The following is a 21,777-nucleotide window of genomic DNA, read 5'->3' as shown; positions in this document are numbered from 1 at the left end:
GGGAGCGGCGGGGCCTGCTCCGCGCCGCCTCCCGCCGGGGCCGCGGCCTGGTCCCGCGCGGGGGCTCTCGGGGGCTGCGCTGCGCCCGGCGGGGAAGGGAACGCGGGGACGCGCGGGCACGGCGGCCCCGAGCTGCTGCGTGGAAGGGAACACGAGACACACGGAGTCACACGGACATGGCGACCCCGAGTTCCCATGTGGAAAGGTACACGCTTCACACGGACACGGCAACCTTGAGCTCCCCCCGTGGAAAGGCACACGCAGACACACGGACATGGCAACCCCACGTTCCCCGCCTGGAAAGGCACATGGAGACGCACAGAGTCACACGCAGACACACAGACATGGCAACCCAAAGTTCCTGTGTGGAAAGGCACAGGCAGACATATGGACACGGGGACCCTGAGTTCCCATGTGGAAAGGCACACAGAGACACACAGAGACACACGGACATGGTGACCTCCAAGCTCCCGCGTGTGAAGGCACACACAGACATACGCAGACACACGGACACGGCGACCTCGAGCTCCCGCGTGTGAAGGCACACACAGACACACGCAGACACACGGACATGGCAACCCCGAGCTCCCATGTGTGAAGGCACACACAGACTCACAGAGTCACATGCAGACACATGGACACGGTGACCCCGAGCTCCACCCGCGGAAAGGGACACACAGACACACGGACATGGCAACCTTGAGCTCCCACGTGGAAAGGCACATGCAGACACACACAGACACACGGACATGGCAACCTTGAGCTCCCATGTGGAAAGGCACATGCAGACACACGGACATGGCGACCCCAAGCTCCTCCCATGGAAAGGCACACACAGACACATAGACATGGCAACCCCGAGTTACCGTGTGGAAAGGCACACATGGACACATGGACATGGTGACCCCAAGTTCCCCTCGTGGACAGGCACACGCAGACACACGGACATGGCAACACTGAGTTCCCATGTGGAAAGGCACACATGGACACACGGACACGGCGATCCCAGGCTTCCCCCGTGGAAAGGCACACGCAGACACACAGACATGGCAACCCCACATTCCCCGCCTGGAAAAGCACATGGAGACACACAGAGTCACATGCAGACACACGGACACGGTGACCCCGAGTTCCCCCTGTGGAAAGGCACACGCAGACACACAGACATGGCAACCCAAAGTTCCTGTGTGGAAAGGCACAGGCAGACACATGGACATGGGGACCCTGAGTTCCCATGTGGAAAGGCACACAGAGACACACGCAGACACACGGACACGGTGACCTCGAGCTCCCATGTGTGAAGGCACACGCAGACACACGCGGGCATGGCATTGTTTTTCATCCTTAAAACTGTTTTCCAGCCTTTACGTGGCAGCACCATTGCTTTAAAACTTAAACAGTAGAATCAATTCACCAGAGAGAAAATGGAGACATTTACAAACACCAATTGTCTTCAAATGTTACTGAAAATCTCGATCTCACGCACTTAAAACCTGCAGCTTCTCACTACTCCCGCACACTGTGATACCTGCTGAGAATTTTAAACTTTTGCCTTTTTTAAGGGTTTACTTCTCAACATTTATCAGTGAGGTACGCTTAAAATTCATGACATTTTTTACCTTCATCGGGTTCCCCCCCCCCCTTTCTTTTTAAGGAATCCGATCTTACCAACATTTTAAGACTGCTACATGCAAAAGTATGCAATGCCCATAAACACTCCGGTACTACTACTATTTATTTTTTTACTGCTTCATAATTGTCAGGTAATCAGTCCGTTGCATGCACTAAACAGTAAGAGGTGCTACAGCCACATGTATCTCACCCAACAGTGAATCCCAAATCAGCTGGGGTGCTACCAGCCTCTTGGCTTCCCATGTTCAACCCTATCTGTTGCCTACTAGCAGTTCTTCTAGAGGAATACTACCTGGGGTATATCTGTAGTGCTCTTCTTGCACTAGTTTGGTGCGTTGTCCTTCTCTATAAAATGTCAAATACTAGGGAGGTAAGTGATTTTCAACGTTAGACCCAAGCTACTTTGAAGTTCGGATTATTGTTGCCAAACCATTTCAGCTCCCAAGGGCAGCAAACAAAAAAGGACGACAGCAGAAAAGGAAAAAAAATCTCCTGCGGAAAAGAAATCCTTCTCTGACTTTGCACTTCCATTTTATTTCAACGATCTTTCAGAATGGGAACTGGAAGAATGAACTGGAAGCAAAAGCGGGACTTTACACGCTGAAAAATGGGATTTGCCCTAATCTCGATACGCCTTTTTCCAGCTGATCCCTCTCTACGCAGCCTCCCAGAGCCAGCAGCCTGGCCAGGCACACGGCAAAACCGATACCGCAGACACAGCGTTCACCGTCAGACCGTGTCCCCAGCACTGTTACAAAGCAATCTGGTTTAGATAAGAAATAATCTCAATCCTTAACTGTAATATTTTAAAGTAAGGAAAGTCATGAACAGAAATAAGGAAAAATGTAATTGTAGAAACAAATATTAAACCCAAACAATAAACCAGGCTGTTCACTTATCAGAAGCTCGGAGGAATTTGCATCAGATCCTAGGCGAAGTAACAGCGTTTCGACAGCGAAAAGCAGTATTACAGCTATGGCACTTCTCGTAAGGTGCAATTTCTTGAGTAAATCTGTGGTGGTTTTTCACTCTCCCTTTTTCTATTTTATCCCTGATTCGATAATGCAGATTTGATGAAATTACAAGATCATTGCTTTCAGGTACTTGCGTTACAGTGGCCCGCAGCAACCTCCGCAGGACTGGAGCTCTGTCAGAGACCCCTTCTGAAGCTACGGCACTTCAGAAGAGCACATCTGCGAAGACGCCTTTGATTGGGATTACACACAGCTCTGGTAACCAAAATGTAAGCAGGCAGAGATTTATCCCACTTTGGAGAATACATTTATCCCACTTTGGAGTATGCGACCTATCTAAAATTTGCCAGATACAAAATCTGCAAATTCGCAGAAAGCAATCTTAGACTGAGTTTCAAGTGCTGGTAGAGGGTTTTTCCGTGACCTCCATCGGGAATCTCTGGAACACCAAGCACTGAGCTTTACTGAATTGCTATGCAAAGTCTGTGCCATTGCACGAATCAGAAAGACAGGCAGTTCCTCTTCTTCAAGTATACATTTCACAATGTTGATGTCTGCGTAACTTCCTACACCTCTGATGAAGCAAAACCTCAGAACTTCATGAGTTCCACCTACAATTCTCTACATGGCACTCTAAGTATCCTCCTCAAAAGAAACCCATGTTGCTCCTTTTGATACATATTTGATTTTCTCTATTTCCCCACCACTATTACTAGGCTTTTGAAAATGAATTTCAATCATGTCCTGTACACTTTCCTCATCATCTTCCGTCTCCTGAATTCCTTGCAACAGAATGGTCTTCTTAGAAATCGCACAGAAAATCTGTTAAAGAAAGAAAACCAAACTTGTATTACACATCAGCTGTTGCATGTACACCTCCAGGAACTGACAGATACTGGAAATAAACGTATCCTTGATCAGGTATGGCTAGGATCTTTGATTACATTTTAAGACTTTGGATAATGATGTCGTATATTTGTCACTGAAAACAGCAGGAGTTCCAAACCTGCTCCACAAACAATTCAGTATCTGCCTCCTGTCTAGCACAGACGTTACGGTAAGTAATGAGATCATTTGATCCAGGAAAGACATGCACACCCTTTGAAAACAAATGATGGCTTTCCCACTGCAAAACGTAAGATTATCAGCAGAGCAGCATATTGCAGACTTACACTTGCTATTAAGTTTCACCAAGCACATGACACAAATCTGCAGTCCTCGGAACTGAAGGTTCTGCCCATATCTCATATTTCCCACATATCTGTTCTATTTAGGGGCTAGCCTGGACTAGATTCTTTTACCTGAAACTTTTCCAAGTGTACGTCGGTGTTCGGGGACACAGAAAGTCTATAGCACCTTCCATTTACAAAGAAAGGATATTTAGTACATCTCGTAAAGACGTTAGTTGCTGTAATGGAGAATGAGAAAAAGAGGAGTCAGAGTAATATAATCTAAAATGTATTTTATAACCATATCGAAGAACAGACTAATCTTTCTTATACGGATTTAGAAACCAATATATGCTAGCACACTTGTAGATTCTTCATATGCATTTTGAAAAAAGTTTATTTGGCATTTCCAAAAAAAGCAAAGTCATTAAATACCCACAAAAGCTTCTGAAATAAATCTAAAGCAGATGCTCTAAATGGTTGTGGCTCCACTGATCTTCATAGAATTTCATACAGTTGGGCAATCTGAATGCCTGTCTAAGCTCATTGTCATGAAACAAGAGCTAAAATCAGACACACTTCCCTCATTTTCTTTTTGCAATGTCAGTGTTTAGCAATGCAAAGAAAAAACAGAGTTTCAACAAAGTTAAGAACGAAATAAAGCTCACAAGCTGCGCACCAGGTCATGTTTGTTCAAAAAGGAATATGATGAAATACTGCTTTATGGACACATGTGTGGGTGAACCCACATCTTTCGTGATCTGCTTAACTCTCTAGGGGAAGAATTTGCTATATTCAGTGGTTAACACAGACTGTAACATGGCATGGAATGTAGCACCGAATGGACAATATGGCCCAAACATCTAGCTAGCAAAATATTCCATACTATACCTCCAGGTCTGAGGAATGTAATAACAGCTGTTCTAGACTGCTGGTCGTAATCCACATTTTCTATTTCTCCTCCTCCTCCCTGTTCAGATTTGTAGAAATTCAGCTCTAATTTGTCTCTCATCCAGTCTTCAGGAAGGGACAGCTCAGGTACTTCTGAAACGTTGATCTTCTTTCCAGAAATAGTGACATGGAGCTAAAAAAATTAAGGTTTTGTGCACTTTGTGACTGAAAACACCCAAAAAAATGAACCTAAAGCTTTTTAAGTACTGCAAGTTTGTATCGTTACACTTTCATATTTCAGTTGATTACCTCGAATTTCATTCCCATTTCAAGTGTAAAAGGCTTCACTCTCACATCTGCTATTTTATTGTCCAGGTTCACAGCATGCTTCCCCATTTCTGTCAGTCTCTGGGCAACTAAGGAAAATCACAAGTTTTTAGATATGAAAAGCCTTGTTTAATCATTATAAACCCAAAACTATCCCCCAGCCTCTCAAGCAAAATCTCCTTTTGCATCAATAAAGGAGAAATTAGTAACACTTAGACAACCAGATCCCACTACCCATGTCTTCAGGCATGTCTGTTTCCATGAGATCTCACTGGTCACAGGCAACAGGTAAAATAGTATACTACCTTCAGAAGAGTACAGAATAGAAGATTCTTTATGCTGTCAAAAGATGCTCTCGCTGCATCAAATATTAATACTAGACTCCTCATATTTCATTTAAAATATCACTACCAGGTGTGGAGAATGCCTATTAGCACTGTTAGATTTTAGCTGAGAGGAACGAATCGGACACTAGCGTTGTGTCTGCAATACACCTGCGTAACCGAGTTCCCCACCGAGCAGGCCCAGCCAGACCTCCTGCGGGCTCCTTGCAGGCAGGCACCAGGCTGTCCCAGAAGCAAGCATCTCCCTGGAAAGCAGGCCAGCTACAGACTGCACCACCCCTCTGTCGCCTCAGATCTACCCATCACCTGATGTGTACACTTCACCAACATAACCGCTGTCAGAACAAGGTAATGCCCAGAGTAAAGAAAATCATCAAATTCTGCTGTCAAAACACTCTGAATCCTTCTTCACAATACTCTGTGAGGTAGGGACATATTCCTACTTTCAAACGCAAAGCAGTGTTTGTATTAGCTGAAAGCAGAAATCTGGTAATCCAACAAAAACAGCAGAGTGCTTGCAAGAATTTTCTTCTACTGACTGGTATCATAATAGTGAAAGGTTCTCTGTGTATTCTTTCTTTGGTTGTTGTTGATTTCTTTTTTCCAAAATGTTTATATAAATCTTTTCCCTTTGGCAATGAAATACATCAGAGACATTCATTTTAGACATAAAATATGCATCGTACCTTCTTCATCTTCAAAAGTAAGCAGTGCCTGGTCTTGATTCAGTCTGAATGGGATTTTTGTAGTTACACCAAAAACACAGTGAGTATTCATATCTGCATAATCATCCTTCATGTCTTCCATGTGAGTGAACTTCACTTTCATTTCTGCTACCTTTTTTTTAATCTAATATTTTAGAATCAAGACAGGAAAAAAAATCATTTCTGTAATTTAATGGCAGAACATAAAAATGAACAGTATGCTTTCCTTGAAGTGCTACATATATTTTGTTTTCTTAAAGTTTAACAGTCAAGCAGATTGAAGTCATGGCTGGTAAAACAGGGATAACTCTTCTAACTAAACTGACCAGTTGTACTTGCCCATTCCTGGGATTTTTGTCAATGAGGTGTGGGGTCATCGACTTTGAACTTCAACTTGACCTTATATAGTAAAAATTCAATTGAAGTCCACAGGGATTTCCACCTGTAGAAGCAGAATACTTTTGGTATCTAGAATTTGCAAAATGCAAGAATCAGTCTCATTTGTGTTGCCATTTATTTTTGCCTAATTGCATCACTGCTCTACAGCAATGGAAAGTCTGCTAATAAACAGCTGTGTATGTGGCCATCCCAGTAAAATAGATAAGAATAACCAAGTATTCTATAACTAGGATAGATTAAAACTGTTCATGAAAATGTTGGTTAGGGAAGGCTTCTTTGATAGACTTGGGGGAAGTTCAGATAACTCTCTTCTCCTCTTTACGTAACTACTTCAAAATAAAACCCTGCACAGAAGTGAAATACCGTTTGTGTCAAGATAAAATAACCAGAGGAATTAAAGCATTCCTGCCACCTATCTCCAAAACTAGCATCTTATCTATGAGCCTGCTTTCTTTCCATTCCCTCTACTAAAATGGAAGGAAAGACACACTTCCGAAAGATAATTCGGTCACGGGGTGCGGGCCCCTGTTCACGCTGACCCTCCTTCGAGAGGAGCCTTGCCCTGCCCACGGACTGCACAGGAGGCCAGACTGCACTGACATCTCCTCAACTCAGAAATGTAATCTAGAAAGCTAAAGATAATATTGTAAGATTGTTAACATTAAACAAGGTAACACTTGGATAGAGTTTCAGTCTCTGTATAAACAAAAAATGATCACAGTTTTCATTTTCCTGTAAATTCCTCCAAATATTTGGGTTTGTTCCAATTCAGAATGAAAATGGTTTTCAAAAGCCAGAACTTCTACAAGGGAAATTCCAATTTCTGAACACCTCAGAATCTACAGCAGTTTCACCAAAAGACACTTTGTATCCTGAGTTTAAATCTACTTAGTATCACTAATATTTATCTGGCTGCAAATTGAGTTATTTCTCATTCGGAATAACGTGAAAGAGACTGTAATCAAGTCAAGCTCAATATAGGCTAAAATAAATGCTACACTTGCCATATAATGGACATATTCCCTTTATTCCATCCTCTTACCCACGAAATATAAAATGAGAGTACTTGAGAATGACTAATGCCGTGTGTCTTTTTTATTCCATTGTCTTCTGTTTAATAATTTTCCGCTTTTCTTCATTCCTCTCATGTTTTCAACATCTCCCATACTTGTATTTGTTTCCACATCCTTAGTCTGCCTTGCATTATCTTGCCAGGTAAAATAAGAAAATAAAACTTCAGGCTGTATTTTAAATTGAAATCAGTAGAGGTTCAAATGCTGAACAACTGGCCCTGGTGGCCTAGAACTCACAAAATAAAAATGTGCCCTTCCATAAAACACATCGCATAATATTTCAAAGTTTACCTGACTAAACCTCGAAAGCACTGAATTACATTCGGCAAGGTCTTCTTTCAGCTTGTCAATCTCTCTCTTCAGCTCAGCGTTTTCTTGGTTTAGTAGATAGAGTTCTCTCTACAGCCCAAAAAGTATTAAATGCAAAATTAAATACATAGAAGACAAAAACATATTTCAGCAAAACCTGTAGACATCAGAAACTGTTTCAACTTTTAATTATTCTACATGACAGCCATGAATGATACATTTTTTGTATACATTTATGATTGGAGCACCAAAACCAACTTTCAGAAAATTCCACGCCAACCTGAATGTATTTAACCTATTAATTATATTTTAATAGCTTGTAATGTTGAAGCCATAATTTCTCATCAGTGATTCACAGGCCAAACCAAACTCCACTGAAAGCACCTCCTTGACGGCGTATGGAAACTTATCCTTACTGTACCAATGACTGCACCTGGGGCATTGAGGTGATGAACCAATTAGTTCTAGAACTAATTAGTTCTAGAAAGAAGAGCTCTCCTCAAACAGGTTCTGGCTCTTGCCCAGCTCATTGCCACTTAAGAAATGCCAATTCCTTGGGTGCTGTAACGTCTTGTAAGATGGGCTGGGAGTTGACAAAGCAGTGGAATCAACCCATTCAATTTTCTCTGCATCACACAAAACTGAAACTCATCTGTCAGTGGCGAATCTTGGAAGAGGAGGACTGGTCTTGACAGTCCTCATCTTCTACAAAAAATAGGTCTCAGTTTTGCCTTCACTCTTCCAACATTACCATAAGAATTATTTTATTGCACTGGCTCTTAAGCTGCCACTGAAAAACTACGTGTAAAACATTCTGGTCATAGTCTGCAAACCGGTAAAGCCGTTTAAACTGAAAAGCAAATGTTACTCTTCTTTTCTCTTATCAACACCTCCTTCACAACTCCCCAAATACTAACAGCTACGAGTGAGCCTTGTCCATACCTCATGGGTGTCCCTAGACATAATAATGTCTTTATGCTGCTTCTCTTGAAAGTCCTTCAGCTTTATCAGCTCCTCCTCTGCTTTAATACACTCTTCATCAGCACTTACTTTACAGAGAAGAAGGTCAGCTTTCGCTTTTTCAGCTTGTTCAACTTTTTCCTGGACAGTTAAAAAGAAAAAGATTTAAATTTTTTTTTTCTTCCACAGGAACGAACAAAACCTGAAGTAAGCCCTTTATATTTATTTATTTTTAACACTTTGGGTAAATATTTCTCTTAGACTTACAAGTGTAGTTACCACTAAGATCAACACAAGCATGTACCATTGAGGAATAGAGAACAAGTTAGACACACACGTTCTAATTGGGGGAGAGTTGATTTGGTTTTAGAAGGATGGACTACAGGTCTTCCAAGTGTCTTTCAGCTAATATCCACAATTTTATGTGCTTTATAGAACTTGCCTTCCATTCCTTCAGTTCTTCTTGCAGTCTTTCCATCTCATCATCTGGTATGCTGAAAGGGCCAGGGGTTGCCATACTCTGGAGAGAAAAGCAGAGGGAACACACAGGTTTTGCCCTCCATTTAACCAAGACACACCAAACAATTCAAACGAGTCTTCAAAATAAAAAAAAAAATAAACCCTCTGCAGTTGGACGAAGCGTTTTTCCATAGTAGTTTTCAATGTATGTCCATTAATGGAAGTCCGACGTATTTTGCCTGCGTGCCCATGTGCTGTTTTTCTCCAATTATGCAGGCAAGATATGCGGTGAGCCAAACATTTTGAGAGACCGACTGTATTTCGTAATTTAATTTTCCTAGAATCTGCATGCCAGAGGATAGCATAGACCACATAATTTTTTTAAAATACATTCAGACACTTAGACCAAATCATTGAACTATTTTATGGCTGGACAGGACAAAAAACTAAGAAAATGGATCCTGGTCAGTAATCATTATTTGACTGAAAATATTCACAGGCTAGTATTTTGATAAATAACAAAAGGAAGTTGTCTCTATGCTCTTCCACCAGGAACTAAGCCCCTCAAACCCACAAATGTTTATTTATGCTTTCTCAGCAGTTCCTCTAAGAGAATGTATAAAGAATATACAGGCCTAATGAGAAAAAAATTTCAAAACAGGACGCTTCCAAGCTCAGGGAGATTGGACCATAAAAGGTAACATCAAGCAGGAGGAAGGTGATAAAAGAAGCATATCAGAATTTAAGTACTTCAGGGCAGAAGTTCACAAGCACAGGAAAACTATAACTGGATAAAGCCCAAGAAGAGAGAAAATCTTCTCTGTTCTGTTTTGTTTCTATGGCTGCGATATTCTGCAAAAAGAAAAAAAAAAATCCAAAGAGACCTGTTGAAACAATCCCTCCCTTTTACTTAAGATTACATAAAACTTGAATGTGAACCATGAAATTTAGGCATGGAAAAGGTCTAAGTTAGATAATCTTGTCAATTCTCTTGGTAATACTAGGTATTTCCTAAAAACACTGAAATACAAAATAATTTTTTCCACTACTTTGTCCAGTTTCAAATGCCTATTAAGCAACAGGGAAATCCCCAGCTGCGTATAGCTTAAAACCGGAAAAAAAAATTCCTTCGTTCAAATGATTGAGTGCAGGGAAGTAGAAGGATGCACGTGCCACAGTTGGAAGCTGATAAGAACAAATGACTTTTTTACTGAAAAATGGTCTAAGACAACAGTTTTCAACCCGAAAGAAGGAAAAAATAACAAGGAAAACACTAGAAATCCGAGGGAAAGTCCCACCCAAACTACTTGCAGCGGTGCAGGAACTGACTCAAGGGAGGCACCAGGAAAAAGGAAATTCCCCTAAGCGACCTCCAGAGCAGACGGATGAGCAAGCGAGGTAGGACAGGAAAACACTAACAGAATCTGTAACGCAGACGCTTTGGAACAGGACTCTCCCTATGGAAACGGGAGGCGGGAATGAGGAATGTCCGAAGTATTAAAGGATGGAAGAAGGTGAGACAAGAAGTTTCAGAAGCACTGTCCTCGCAGCCCGAGCACAAACCTTCATTCAGAGATACTATTGTCAAACACAGACTTTTTTTCCCAGGCAGAACATCAGGAAATACTTACGAAACCATTATCTTTTAAAGATAGCGGGGGACTCGTTAAATCCATTGGAACCTGAGGGAACAGGAAAAAACAATCACAACATTGTATTGGCTTTTTTCTGCAGCAGAACAGAATACCAGAAAGGAATACCAGAAGCTGTTTTGAGCTAAAAGTATTTTTAAATGTGGATGTTGTATCCTTTTATTGGCAAAAGTGATATATATTGGATATCTGAAGCCTCCTTCCTTACGAAGCTTAAAAGCCAGAAACATATGTGAATAATTCTGCATTGCACAACTTAATTTTTCTGTCCTGAAAATTCTGTACTTACCTTTACGCTACTTTTGTACTGTTACACACATGCATAACATCCTGTATGCTCTGTGCTTAAGAGATATAACCCTTAAGGCTGCTTAACATAAATGAAAACACCTCCTTTACGCAGCAGATAATACAAAATCTGGAACCTGTTGCCACGCCATTTTGTGCAGGTAGATAAAAAGGAATTTAGACAAGCTCATGGGCCACTGATCCAGAAGCAGATGCTGAGGCGCACGGGGCTCCCAAGCAAACCTAGCCTGTGGATGCCAGGGCAGCACGAAGGCTGCTCACCCCGGGTCGGACGCTCTCCAAGCAGTGCTGTCTAACAGCTGTCAAGACCTGGGTAGCAGGCAGCCCAGCATCCTGACATGGCTGGACATTTCTGACGCTCTCACCTGGAAATTCTGAGCTTGGTTTTTACACGCAGCACCGTACCCGCTGCGTTCAACAACAAGGTTTGAAATTTAGGCTGTCTTTGGTTAATCATAGAATTGTTTAGGTCAGTGAAGACCTTTAAGATCGAGTCCAGCTGTAAACCTAATACTGCCAAGCCCATCACTAAACCATGTTCCTAAGCACCACATCTACACGTCTTTTAGATACTTCCAGGGACGGTCACTCCACCACTTTCCCAGGCAGCCTGTTCCAGTGCTTTACAACCCCTTAGGTGAAGAAATTTTTTGTAATATACAGTCTAAACCTCCCCTGGTGCAAATTGAGGCCATTTCCTCTCGTACTATCACTTGTTACTTGGGAGAAGAGACTTTCAGGTAGTTGTAGAGAGGGATAAGGTCTTCCCCAAGCCTTTTTTGCTCCTGCTAAACAACCTCAGTTCCCTCAGCGGCTCCTCATAGGACTGGTTCTCTAGACCCTTCACCGGCTTCACTGCCCTTCTCTGGACATGCTCCAATACCTCCATGTCCTTCTTGTAGTGAGAGGCTGTCATGGTTTAACCTGGCAGCCGCCAACGAGGACCACGCAGCCGCTCACTCACTCCTCCCACCCCAGTGGGACGGGGAGGAGAATGGGCAAGAAGTAAAACTCATGGGTTGAGGTAAAGACAGTTTAATAAGAATGGAAATACTACTACTAATAATAATAATAATAAAGAATGTGCAAAACAAGCTATACACGATACAGCTTTTCTCACCACCCAATGATCGATTGCACAGCCAGTCCCCGAGCAGCGATCGTGGAACCTGTGGATTTTGCAGAACTCATGGAAAAAAGACCCAACTCACAGAAAAGGAGAGTTTAACTCCCACAAAAGAGGTTCCTTCCCTCAGGCGAACCGCCATTTACATACTGAGCGTGATGTCTATGGTATGGAATATTTCCACTGCCCAGATTGACTGGCTGCCTGGCCATGCTCCCTCTCAGCTCCTGCTCACCTGCTCATTAGCCGAACACGGGATACTGGAAAAAGTCCTTGATTTCTTAGCAACAACTGAAACCATCAGTGTTACCAACATTCTTCTGGTACTAAATCCAAAACACAGCAGCTACTGGGAGGAAAATTAACTCTACCCCAGCTGAAACCAAGACAGGAGCCAAGAACTGCACACAGCACTCGAGGTGCGGCCTCACCAGTGCCGAGCACAGAGGGACGATCCCTACCCTGCTCCTGCTGGCCACACCATTCCTGATCCAAGCCAGGATGCCGCTGGCCTTCTTGGCCACCTGGGCACACTGCTGGCTCGCGTTCAGCCGGCTGTCGACCAGCACCCCCAGGTCCTTTTCCGCCGGGCAGCTCTCCAGCCACTCCTCCCCAAGCCTGGAGTGCTGCGTGGGGTGGTTGTGACCGAAGGGCAGGACCCATCATTTGGCCTTGTTGAACCTCGTACAGTTGGCCTCGGCCCATGGATCCAGCCTGACCAGATCCCTCTGCAGAGCCTTCCTGCCCTCCAGCAGACCGACGCATCCAGACCACTGATAAAGATGTTATCATTACGATATAACGCGCGAGGAATCCCCTTCTGCTTTCCGCTACCGGCTTACATACCGATCCCTGAGCTGGGAAAGCAGCATGAACCGAAAGACACCTTCGCTTGGCTTCTCCACGGGACAGCCCAGGGCGGGGGGGAGGGGAAACGCAGCTCCAGCGGCCCTGCCCGGAGGCCGCTGGCAGCCCGGAGCCCGGGCGGCCTCCCTGGGGATGAGGGCGCGGCCCGGGGCGCACGCAACTCACAGCAGCCGCGGGTATCCGCGGAGCCCCGGGCTCCCCGCACCGCCTGCGGTCCCCGCCGAGCCGCCTCCCCGCCGCCGCCGGAGCCGGGGCCCGCCCGCTTTCGCTTTCGCTTCCCGGCTGGCGGAGGAGGGGCTGGCGGGCCTCCCCGCCCCCCCCCCGCCCGGGCCCTGTCACTCACGGGCCGCTCCCCTTCCTCGAAGTGACGCGAGGGAAGGCGGCGCCGGGCCCCCTCAGCGCCTTCCCGCCTTCCCGCCGCCCCCCTCAGCGCCTTCCCGCCGCCCCTCAGGGAAGGGGCCCCGCGCTGCGGAGCCCGCGGGCAGCAGCCGGGCCCGGCGGAAAGCGGGGAAATCCCGGGAAAGGCGGGGAGCGGGCGGGCTGGGGAGGGCCGCTGGGGAGGGCACGGCGGCTTCGGGTCGGCCATCGCCCCCCCCCCCCGACCGCTTCGCTTCCGCTTCGCCCGTCTCTCAGCCGGGCTGGAAGCTGCTGGTTTGGCCCCTGGGTTTTCCTGTGAAGTGGCCAAGGCTTGGTGTCCTCGAGGTAATTGTGGTGAATTTGTTTATTTGTTTGTTTTAAAGAACATTCTCTGGGCTTCTGTGTTCATGTTATAAGGACTAGGTCTTCACAGAATCACAGCATGGTCAGAGTTGGCAGGGCCCTCTGTGGGTCACCCAGCCCAACCCCCTGCCCAAGCAGGGTCACCCAGAGCAGGGGGCACAGCACCGCGTCCAGGCGGGGCTGGAATATCTCCAGAGAAGGAGACTCCACAGCCTCCCTGGGCAGCCTGGGCCAGGGCTCCGTCACCCTCAGAGGGAAGAAGTTCTTCCTCGGGTTCAACTGGAGCTTCCTCTGCTTCAGTTTGTGCCCGTTGCCCCTTGTCCTGTCGCTGGGCACCACTGAAAAGAGTCTGGCCCCATCCTCCTGACATCCACCCTTCAGATATTTCTAAGATCCCCTCGCAGCCTCCTCTTCTCCAGGCTGAACAAGCCCAGCTCCCTCAGCCTTTCCTCGTAGGAGAGATGCTCCAGTCCCTTCATCATCCTCGTAGCCCTCCGCTGGACTCTCTCCAGTAGCTCCTCATCTTTCTTGAACTGGGGAGCCCAGAACTGGACACAGGACTCCAGATGGGACCTCACCAGGGCAGAGTAGAGGGGGAGGAGAACCTCCCTCGACCTGCTGCCCACACTCCTAATGCACCCCAGGATCCCACGGGCCTTCTTGGCAGCCAGGGCACACTGCTGGCTCATGGTCAACCTGTCATCCACCAGCATTCCCAGGTCCCTCTCCACAGAGCTGCTCTCCAGCAGGTCAGCCCCAGCCTGTACTGGTGCCTGGGGTTGTTCCTGCCCAGGTGCAGGACCCTGCTCTTGCCCTTGCTGAACTTCATCAGATTCCTCTGCGCCCAACTCTCCAGCCTGTCCAGGTCTCGCTGAATGGCTCTTTTTTCTTTGCCAGGCTGTGGCAAAAGGCAAAAAACATTCAGTGACAGAAAGACCCTTTGCTGGTGGACATGCCGCATTCAGAAAAATAATTTCTGGAAGAACTCCGGAAAAACAAGCGGCAGGTGGTCCTCTTTCCCTGGGACGCCAGCAGCCGACCATCTTGGAGGGAGCCCATCATCTTGGAGGGAGCCCACCATCCCAGAGGGAGCCCGCCATCTCAGAGGGAGCTCATCAGCTTGGAGGGAGTCCACAATCCCAGAGCAAGCCCACCATCCCAGAGGGAGCCCACTATCTCAGAGGGAGCCCACCATCCCAGAGGGAGCCCACCATCTCGGGTCAGGGGGATGAGGTGGGGCCCTGGGGCAGGGGGTGTCAGCCATCTGTCAGCAAGCAGGCTTCATCCTCCATCCTAGAAGAGCATAGTTGATTTATAAACCCTTCGGTATATAGATTCATAAAAACAATCCACAGCAGATGCACCTAGAATTGGGCAACAAAGTCATTGATGGACAGTCTATAAGCAATGCTAATGTCATCCTGCACCAAGTGTTTATGTTCTCTGAGTTTTTTTTCAAGTCCTTTGGCTGGCCATAGTGTTTGCTTGGTGAGTTGGACTAAAGCACTGATCTGGCAACTTTGTCCTGTCCCCCCTCACAAAAAAAAGTCCCATCTTTGGCCAGATCAGTTCCCAGATCCATGACCACAACTGCTAGTGCCAGCCCAGGGAAAGAAGGGGAGGAGAGCTTTAGCATGTGAGTCAGCTTAGGGGAGTCATGAAATGTGGACTGGTGTGAGGCGACTGATAGTCGCAGACATTTGCTGTGTTAGCCAGTGGGCACTAATTTTCTAAAGAGATTTCAGGGAAGAGCTTCTTCAGGGAAAGAAAAGCTTAGATTTCCGTGGTGATCAGTTTGAGGAAGAGAAAGCACTGGCTCCTTCTTGAAGGGGAGGGTAAAAGACTGTGGTTACTGAATGATTCTCCTTCATGTAGGTAACTATGGATCCTGACAGAGCTGGTATGTCTCACTTCGTCGTGCTGATGATGTTGCTAGGACAGACTGGACTTCTCGTGATGGGAGCTGTCAGGTGGCAGGTAAAAAGCATGTGTGCGTAAGCATGGGTGGGTGAAAGAAAAGTACCACATGCATCTTTCACTAGTAGCTCTTGGATTCAGGAGCAGACAACGCGTCCAAGATTGTAGCCAAGCAGTCAGATTGCATTCAAGATTTACTGTCTATTTAGATACTCGTAATAGATGCATTGCAGTCATGAACAACAGTTGGGCAATGTCTATGTCCTAGGCCAAGAAAAAAAGAAAGCATGTTGCTTGCAGGTTTCCTTTAAAACTAAGCTAGTCTTTTAAATGTCACCCTCAAAATCACAGACAGGCTTGTACTCATTGGCCAAAGTATTTTGTATGGTTAGCAGACAGTCAGCACTGACTGTGAAAGAAATTAATCCTCAGGAACAGCCAGATCAAGCGTTTTAGAACTTTTGCTTTCGTTGGCTATATGAAGGGAATCTTGGATTACACCCCGCTTGGATAGCAATCACCTTGTGCCACGGAATTCAGTGGGACTTCTACCCATGGGGTAATTATTATGGCAGTTTCAAATGTCCTTACCTGTTTCTTTAAGATAAGTGGATGCAACTATGACCCTGTATTTGAGAGGTGTTTTTTATTATTGTTTTCTGCCTTGACAATGGATAACTATGTTTACTATTGTTTTATAAACACAAAGTTGGTTACTAATGAGATGAGTAAAAGGGAGAGGCTTAGCTGGAGTAGCCAAGGAGGAGGAGGTGATTATATTATGACCTAAGTACATCAGATTTCAGATTTAAATGTCAGAGTGGCAGGCTGTTCTCCAGTGGTCATGTTGGGAAGTCACTGCTGATCTGAAGGAGCCTTATTTCTCTTAAACTCCAGGGAATGCAGCAACGCCAATCTGTTTACACGGCCTGCTTTGGGATTGGAGCTGAACAGTGTGTTTGTGCTTGTTTGGTGAAGGAAATTTATCAGAGAAACTGAATTGGGCCAAGTTCCTTAACTGAGATGGAGTTGGAGTTGATGAGTTAATTGATTTCTACATGTTGTGAATTTATAGTGTTAACCACATATGAATCAGAGTAAAGGGAAAAGCACTGATTCAGAGTCTATAGCTAAAGGGGAAAATCAAGGAGTAAAATACAGCATAGAGTACAAGAAGCTTTAAAACTCTCAGGATTTCTCTGAGGAGTATGCATTGATAACTTGTTCTTCAGGAGTCTGAAAAACTCTTGATGAGCCTAGAAATCTGAACTGGAAACTTCAGAATAAAACCATGACCCTTCTGGCAGCGTAGGAGTAGGACTCATCTACAGCAGGAGATACTCTGATTAAGCTGGAGGAAGGTTTACAGCCATAAGCTTACCTTTTATTGGTACCAAAACAATCTGATCATACCTCAGCTTCTGGACAGCAACTGTTAAGAATCTCATGGCATGGCCTTCAGAGGGAGAGCATTTTGGTTCTTCTGAAGTTAGAACAGATCCAAAGAAGGAAGTAAATGGCGTTTACCTGCTCAGTGCTGGTCTGATCCTCCCCAGCTGCAAAGGAGCCTTGTTCTCCAGACAGCTCTAGTAGCATCTTAATGTTGGCTGTTCTCAGTGCTTTACCTTGCTAATGCTTAGAAGCCAGATTCAACCACTGAGGTGTTCTGATGGCACGTATGGTACTTTCATACTCCGACAGAATCATGTTCCATGGCAATCCAGTTTATTTTGTGCTTTCTTTCAAAACCTGGCCAACAGAGGCTAGTGGTGCCTTGCCTGCTTGTCTTCAGGATTTGCAGAGTCCAGAAAACGGTGCATGCTTTTGTAGGTTATTGGTGCCTGGAAAAAAGGAAATAAAATTTTGAGTTCTTCATTAAGGACCTGCTTGTGTATTCTGTCCGCACATTATCACACAAATACATTCCTGAATCAGCAAGGTACAGTCATGATTCCTATTTGTCAATGCTTTTTTTTTGTTTTTCCTGTGTTCTTTGAGAAGTTTTCACACACTATGAGAGAGAGAACAGAGACCCCATGTTCCAGAGCAGCCAGTATCGTGTCGTCGGACCACTGGGAGAAATGGATTTGACCTCTCTTCAGTGAAATCAGGTGTCCCAATCCTTTGCACTTTGGCCAGCAGCTAGCCTGGCTCAAGGGAATGATGATTGCTGTACCACCTCCCGTCCTTAGTGATCCCTACTCAGTTATTGAGAAAAAAAACAGCCTACAAACCCCAGGCAAACAGAAATTTCTCATTTTTATCCTTGGTGCAATGCCAGGCCATGGAGAGGAGCAGATCTGGGTCTTAGATTTATTGTATTCTTAGTAACTGTAGGTGATATGTCATGCAGTGCGCAGACTTCTAAGCAGCATGGAAAATCCCCATGATAGTTCTGGATCTCACTGCTGAGATGCTAAAGTCTGTGGTTCATCAAAACTGGATGTCAAAGAGACACCGAGAACACACAAATGGTGGTCTCTTTAAAGAAGCTGTCCTATATACCCTCCGTTCCCCTGTTTCTCCCGTATCCTGAGTGTTTGTGCAGCCACGTGGCGATCTAGACTGGGAAATGAACCAGCTTAAAAACTAACCCTGAACAAAGTTGGTTTTAGCTGGCTCATTTCCCCAGTCCAGTTCATCCTGTGGTCAAAAACCAGTGTGCCATCCCGGGAGGGGGTGGCATGCAGCAGGGTCAGTAGGCTCAGCAGGGGCGAAGAACAGCTTCAGCGGTGCTGTCAGCGTAGCGTAGCGTGGCTTCAAGCACTCGTCAAAATACAGCCTCATTGTCTGGTGTGGTGCAGGGTGCCTCACTGCCATAGAGGAGGTTCCAGGTTTTATTTCAAGGGGCCTACATTTTAGGCATCACAAAACATAGTCCTTTTTTCAGACCTTTTATCTAGTAGGGCAAGAGAGGAAAATATACCTGACAATGAATGTCCAGCACCTTTAGATGTCAAATATCTACCTCTTATAAATATACAAGTCCATTCGCAACACGAGCAGAATTATGAAATAAATACTCTATACGAATCTACACTCTTTACAGGAAGGATTCTGAAATGTGTCCAGCAAGACTTGGGAATGTTTCAGCTTCCGTAAGATGTGTGTCCCAGAACACAGTACTATGAGGCAATGCAGTGGTTTGGTAAATAGTCCCAGCACGACTGCTAGAAAGCAAACAATGAAGAAGAAATCATCTAAGAGGAGTGTTGTTAGGCTTGAATCACATTCCAGTTCTTTGGCTATAAATCACTGCATGTTAATGAAATACTTGTTTTGGATAACATTGTTAGTGTTTCAGTGAGGATTATTTCTTTATATAGGCAGAATAAATTCCAGCGTGTGGTCATTTTACACTGAGAAGATGTAAATGAGAGGGAAGGGAGAGTAGGAGAGGGGTAGAGGAGGTGTGTTTGTCCATAGTATTAGTCTATGCTTTTATTTTATTTGATGAATGAATAGAAATTGATTGATTTTATTCCTTAGGAATAAGCAACATTGCCTCTGAAAATCCCAGGTATGTCCTAGGCTAGCCACTGGTCATACCGTAGACTGTAACAGAGGGCAAAATGTTTCTTGGGTCAGTCTCTGGCCTGAATGAAGGACTCTGAAATTGTCCCTGTGAAAAAAAGATCCTTTCTGTTTCTTACCAAGATTTGTAGCCAGCAGGATTTCTGAAAGAATACTCTATCGAGGTAATCTTTCAGGGAATGTTTAACTAAGTGCCTTAGTCTCTGGAAATGCTTTTTGAAAGAGATTGTGAGGTTTCCTCATTTTCTAAATTTCCAAAAATTATCTAATACATATCAGGCTTCAGGGAAGAAACATTTATTGAGTGTAAAGCAGATAAGCTCCTGTCTTAAATAGAAAGCCATGCTACAGCTGGGATAAATGGAAAAGTAAATACGTGTAAGTTAAAACATGAGAATTGCTTATGTAGAGGGTATCTCTGGGAAGTAAAATAATCCCAGTATTGTATAGCTTTGGACAGGACATATGTCCTGGTTTCGTCCGGGATAGAGTTAATTTTCCCCCCAGTAGCTGCTGTGTTTTGGATTTTGTACACTGATGTTTTTAGTTGTTGCTATGAAATCAAGGACTTTTTCCAGTATCCCACGTTCGGCTAATGAGCAGGTGTGTGGGGAGGGGGGGGTGCATGGCCAAGCAGCTAGTCCAAGCTGGGCAATGGAAATATTCCATACCATAGATCTCGTGCTCAGTATATAAATGGCGGTTGTCTGGGGGGCGGAAACTTTACTGAGAGTTCAGCAAAATCCACGAGTTCTGCAAAATCTGTGAGGTCCACAATCACTGCTCAGGGACTGGCTGCGCAATCAGTCGTCAGGCAGTGAGAAAAACTGTATTGGACATAACTTGTTTTGCATATTCATTATTATGGTTGTTATTATTCCTTCCTTTGTTGTCTTATTAAACTGTCTTTATCTGAACCCAGGAGTTTTACTTTTCGTCTGTTCTCCTCTCCATCCCGCTGGGAGGAAGGAGCGAGCGACCGGCTGCGTGGTCTTAGTTGCCGGCTGCCAGGATAAACCACGACAACACATTTCTGTAAAAACTCAGCACTCTACATGGGGAAGGAAGGTCACTTTGCCTGAAGATCTGTTCATGAGAACTGAACGTATTAGGTTTAGTTTATTAACACCACTGGTTTGCTCGGTTCATCTCAATCCCTGATTCAGACACACTCTAGGATTTAGTAAATTAGGTACTGATATTCCAAGTCTTCCGTAAGCTTTAACAAACCTAACCTCACTGGGAAAATTGTTAAGTAAAAAAGAAAAGCTCACATTTTTAGAGAATGCAACTTCTCTTTCCAACTTCTGCCTCCATCCTTAAGCCTTTTGGCAGAGCCCAAGTTGCAGAATGCTGAATAGACTGCCTGCAGATATTTGCATGTAATTCATTTTCTTTTACCCTTTTTTTATTGAAAGGCCCAATGCAAAGCCAAGGATTGACTAATGGCTGTCTCATTCTTCTGTGGAAATCCCACTGCCTTCTCTACAGAGAGATCTCCACAACAGGCCCTCCAGGGAGTATATTTAAGATTTCATGGGTTGTGGGTTATTTTTCCCTTTCCTTTTTCCTTTTCCTTTTCCTTTTCCTTTTCCTTTTCCTTTTCCTTTTCCTTTTCCTTTTCCTTTTCCTTTTCCTTTTCCTTTTCCTTTCCTGTTCCTTTTCCTTTCACAATAACCCAGGGTTTAGTTGTTTTGTATGAACTTGTATTTCAATTTCTTCCTGTGCTCGTGCATACAAAGCACCCTTTTGAAGGTAAAGACACAACAGCTGTTATCCAAGCTCATTTCCAAATGAAGCGTTACTAACTCCAAGAGCTCTGTTTAGTTTTTGCAGGGTTTTTTTAAAACACTGCTTTTTATGCCACTGATTCTGTCTGAAGATATTTTGCTGTGTTCAGCTCCTAAATAAGTGTCTTATATTCCCTGAGACTCTGTTTTAGATCTGACAAGTTATCATGGTTACATATTAAATCAACATTAAAAATGTCTAGTGTGATGTTATTCAGAGCTGAAGGCAGCCTCAGCATACAGTGTATGAATTTGTATTTTTATTATTTCACCACAGAAAACTCACTAAAGGTTTTAGGGAGGAGAAAACTGTTAATAAATTGGGTAAAAAGCAGTTGTGGCAAGAAAGAAAATGTATTGAAAGAGCTCAAATATTTGTTTCAACTCTTTCAAGATGAGACAATTTGATTTTTCAGACATTTTGGAAAATAGCCATATTTCACAATTACATTTTTTAAAAAAATGAAATGAAAATTAAGTACTTTTAAAATCAAATGGAATATAAAACTTGACCCAAAAGAAGTCTGTTTCACTAACAAATCACTTTCTGTTTTGAAACAAAAGACAGCTTTATTCCTTTCTAGCTTTTCTTCTTTGTGTTTGGCCAGAAAATAGAAAATT

At 44.5% G+C, this 21,777-nt stretch overlaps 1 protein-coding gene and 1 long non-coding RNA gene across 2 annotated transcripts; one reads left to right on the top strand and one right to left on the bottom strand.

The window, feature by feature from the left end:
* Positions 1–1,660: 1,660 nt before the first annotated feature.
* Positions 1,661–13,472, bottom strand: NMI (N-myc and STAT interactor). The gene is made up of 10 exons (XM_075430781.1): positions 13,175–13,472; positions 10,873–10,923; positions 9,225–9,302; positions 8,765–8,923; positions 7,805–7,912; positions 6,024–6,186; positions 4,976–5,082; positions 4,667–4,859; positions 3,908–4,014; positions 1,661–3,428 (listed from the first exon to the last, which is right to left on the bottom strand). The coding sequence occupies exons 2-10, from the start codon at positions 10,915–10,917 to the stop codon at positions 3,240–3,242; spliced, it is 1,149 nt and encodes a 382-aa protein (XP_075286896.1). The 5' UTR covers positions 10,918–10,923; positions 13,175–13,472; the 3' UTR covers positions 1,661–3,239.
* Positions 13,473–13,822: 350 nt separating this feature from the next.
* LOC142362412 (uncharacterized) lies at positions 13,823–20,881 on the top strand. The gene is made up of 3 exons (XR_012765060.1): positions 13,823–13,897; positions 15,791–15,892; positions 20,785–20,881. It is a non-coding gene; the product is annotated as an uncharacterized LOC142362412 (long non-coding RNA).
* The last annotated feature ends 896 nt before the right edge of the window (positions 20,882–21,777 follow it).

The sequence above is a fragment of the Opisthocomus hoazin genome, chromosome 9, assembly GCF_030867145.1.
Source record: "Opisthocomus hoazin isolate bOpiHoa1 chromosome 9, bOpiHoa1.hap1, whole genome shotgun sequence".
Taxonomy (NCBI): domain Eukaryota; kingdom Metazoa; phylum Chordata; class Aves; order Opisthocomiformes; family Opisthocomidae; genus Opisthocomus; species Opisthocomus hoazin.
The sequence above is the reverse complement of the archived record's forward strand: the minus strand, read 5'-3'. Positions and strand labels throughout refer to the sequence as shown.

Coding starts and splice junctions, on each gene's coding strand:
- NMI (XM_075430781.1), bottom strand. CDS start 10,917: ATGGATTTAACGAGTCCCCCGCTATCTTTAAAAGATAATGGTTTC. Junction 9,303..10,872: donor CTTTAAAAGATAATGGTTTC/GTAAGTATTTCC, acceptor TTTTCTCTCCAG/AGTATGGCAACCCCTGGCCC. Junction 5,083..6,023: donor TACTTTTGAAGATGAAGAAG/GTACGATGCATA, acceptor GATTTTCCTTAG/TTGCCCAGAGACTGACAGAA.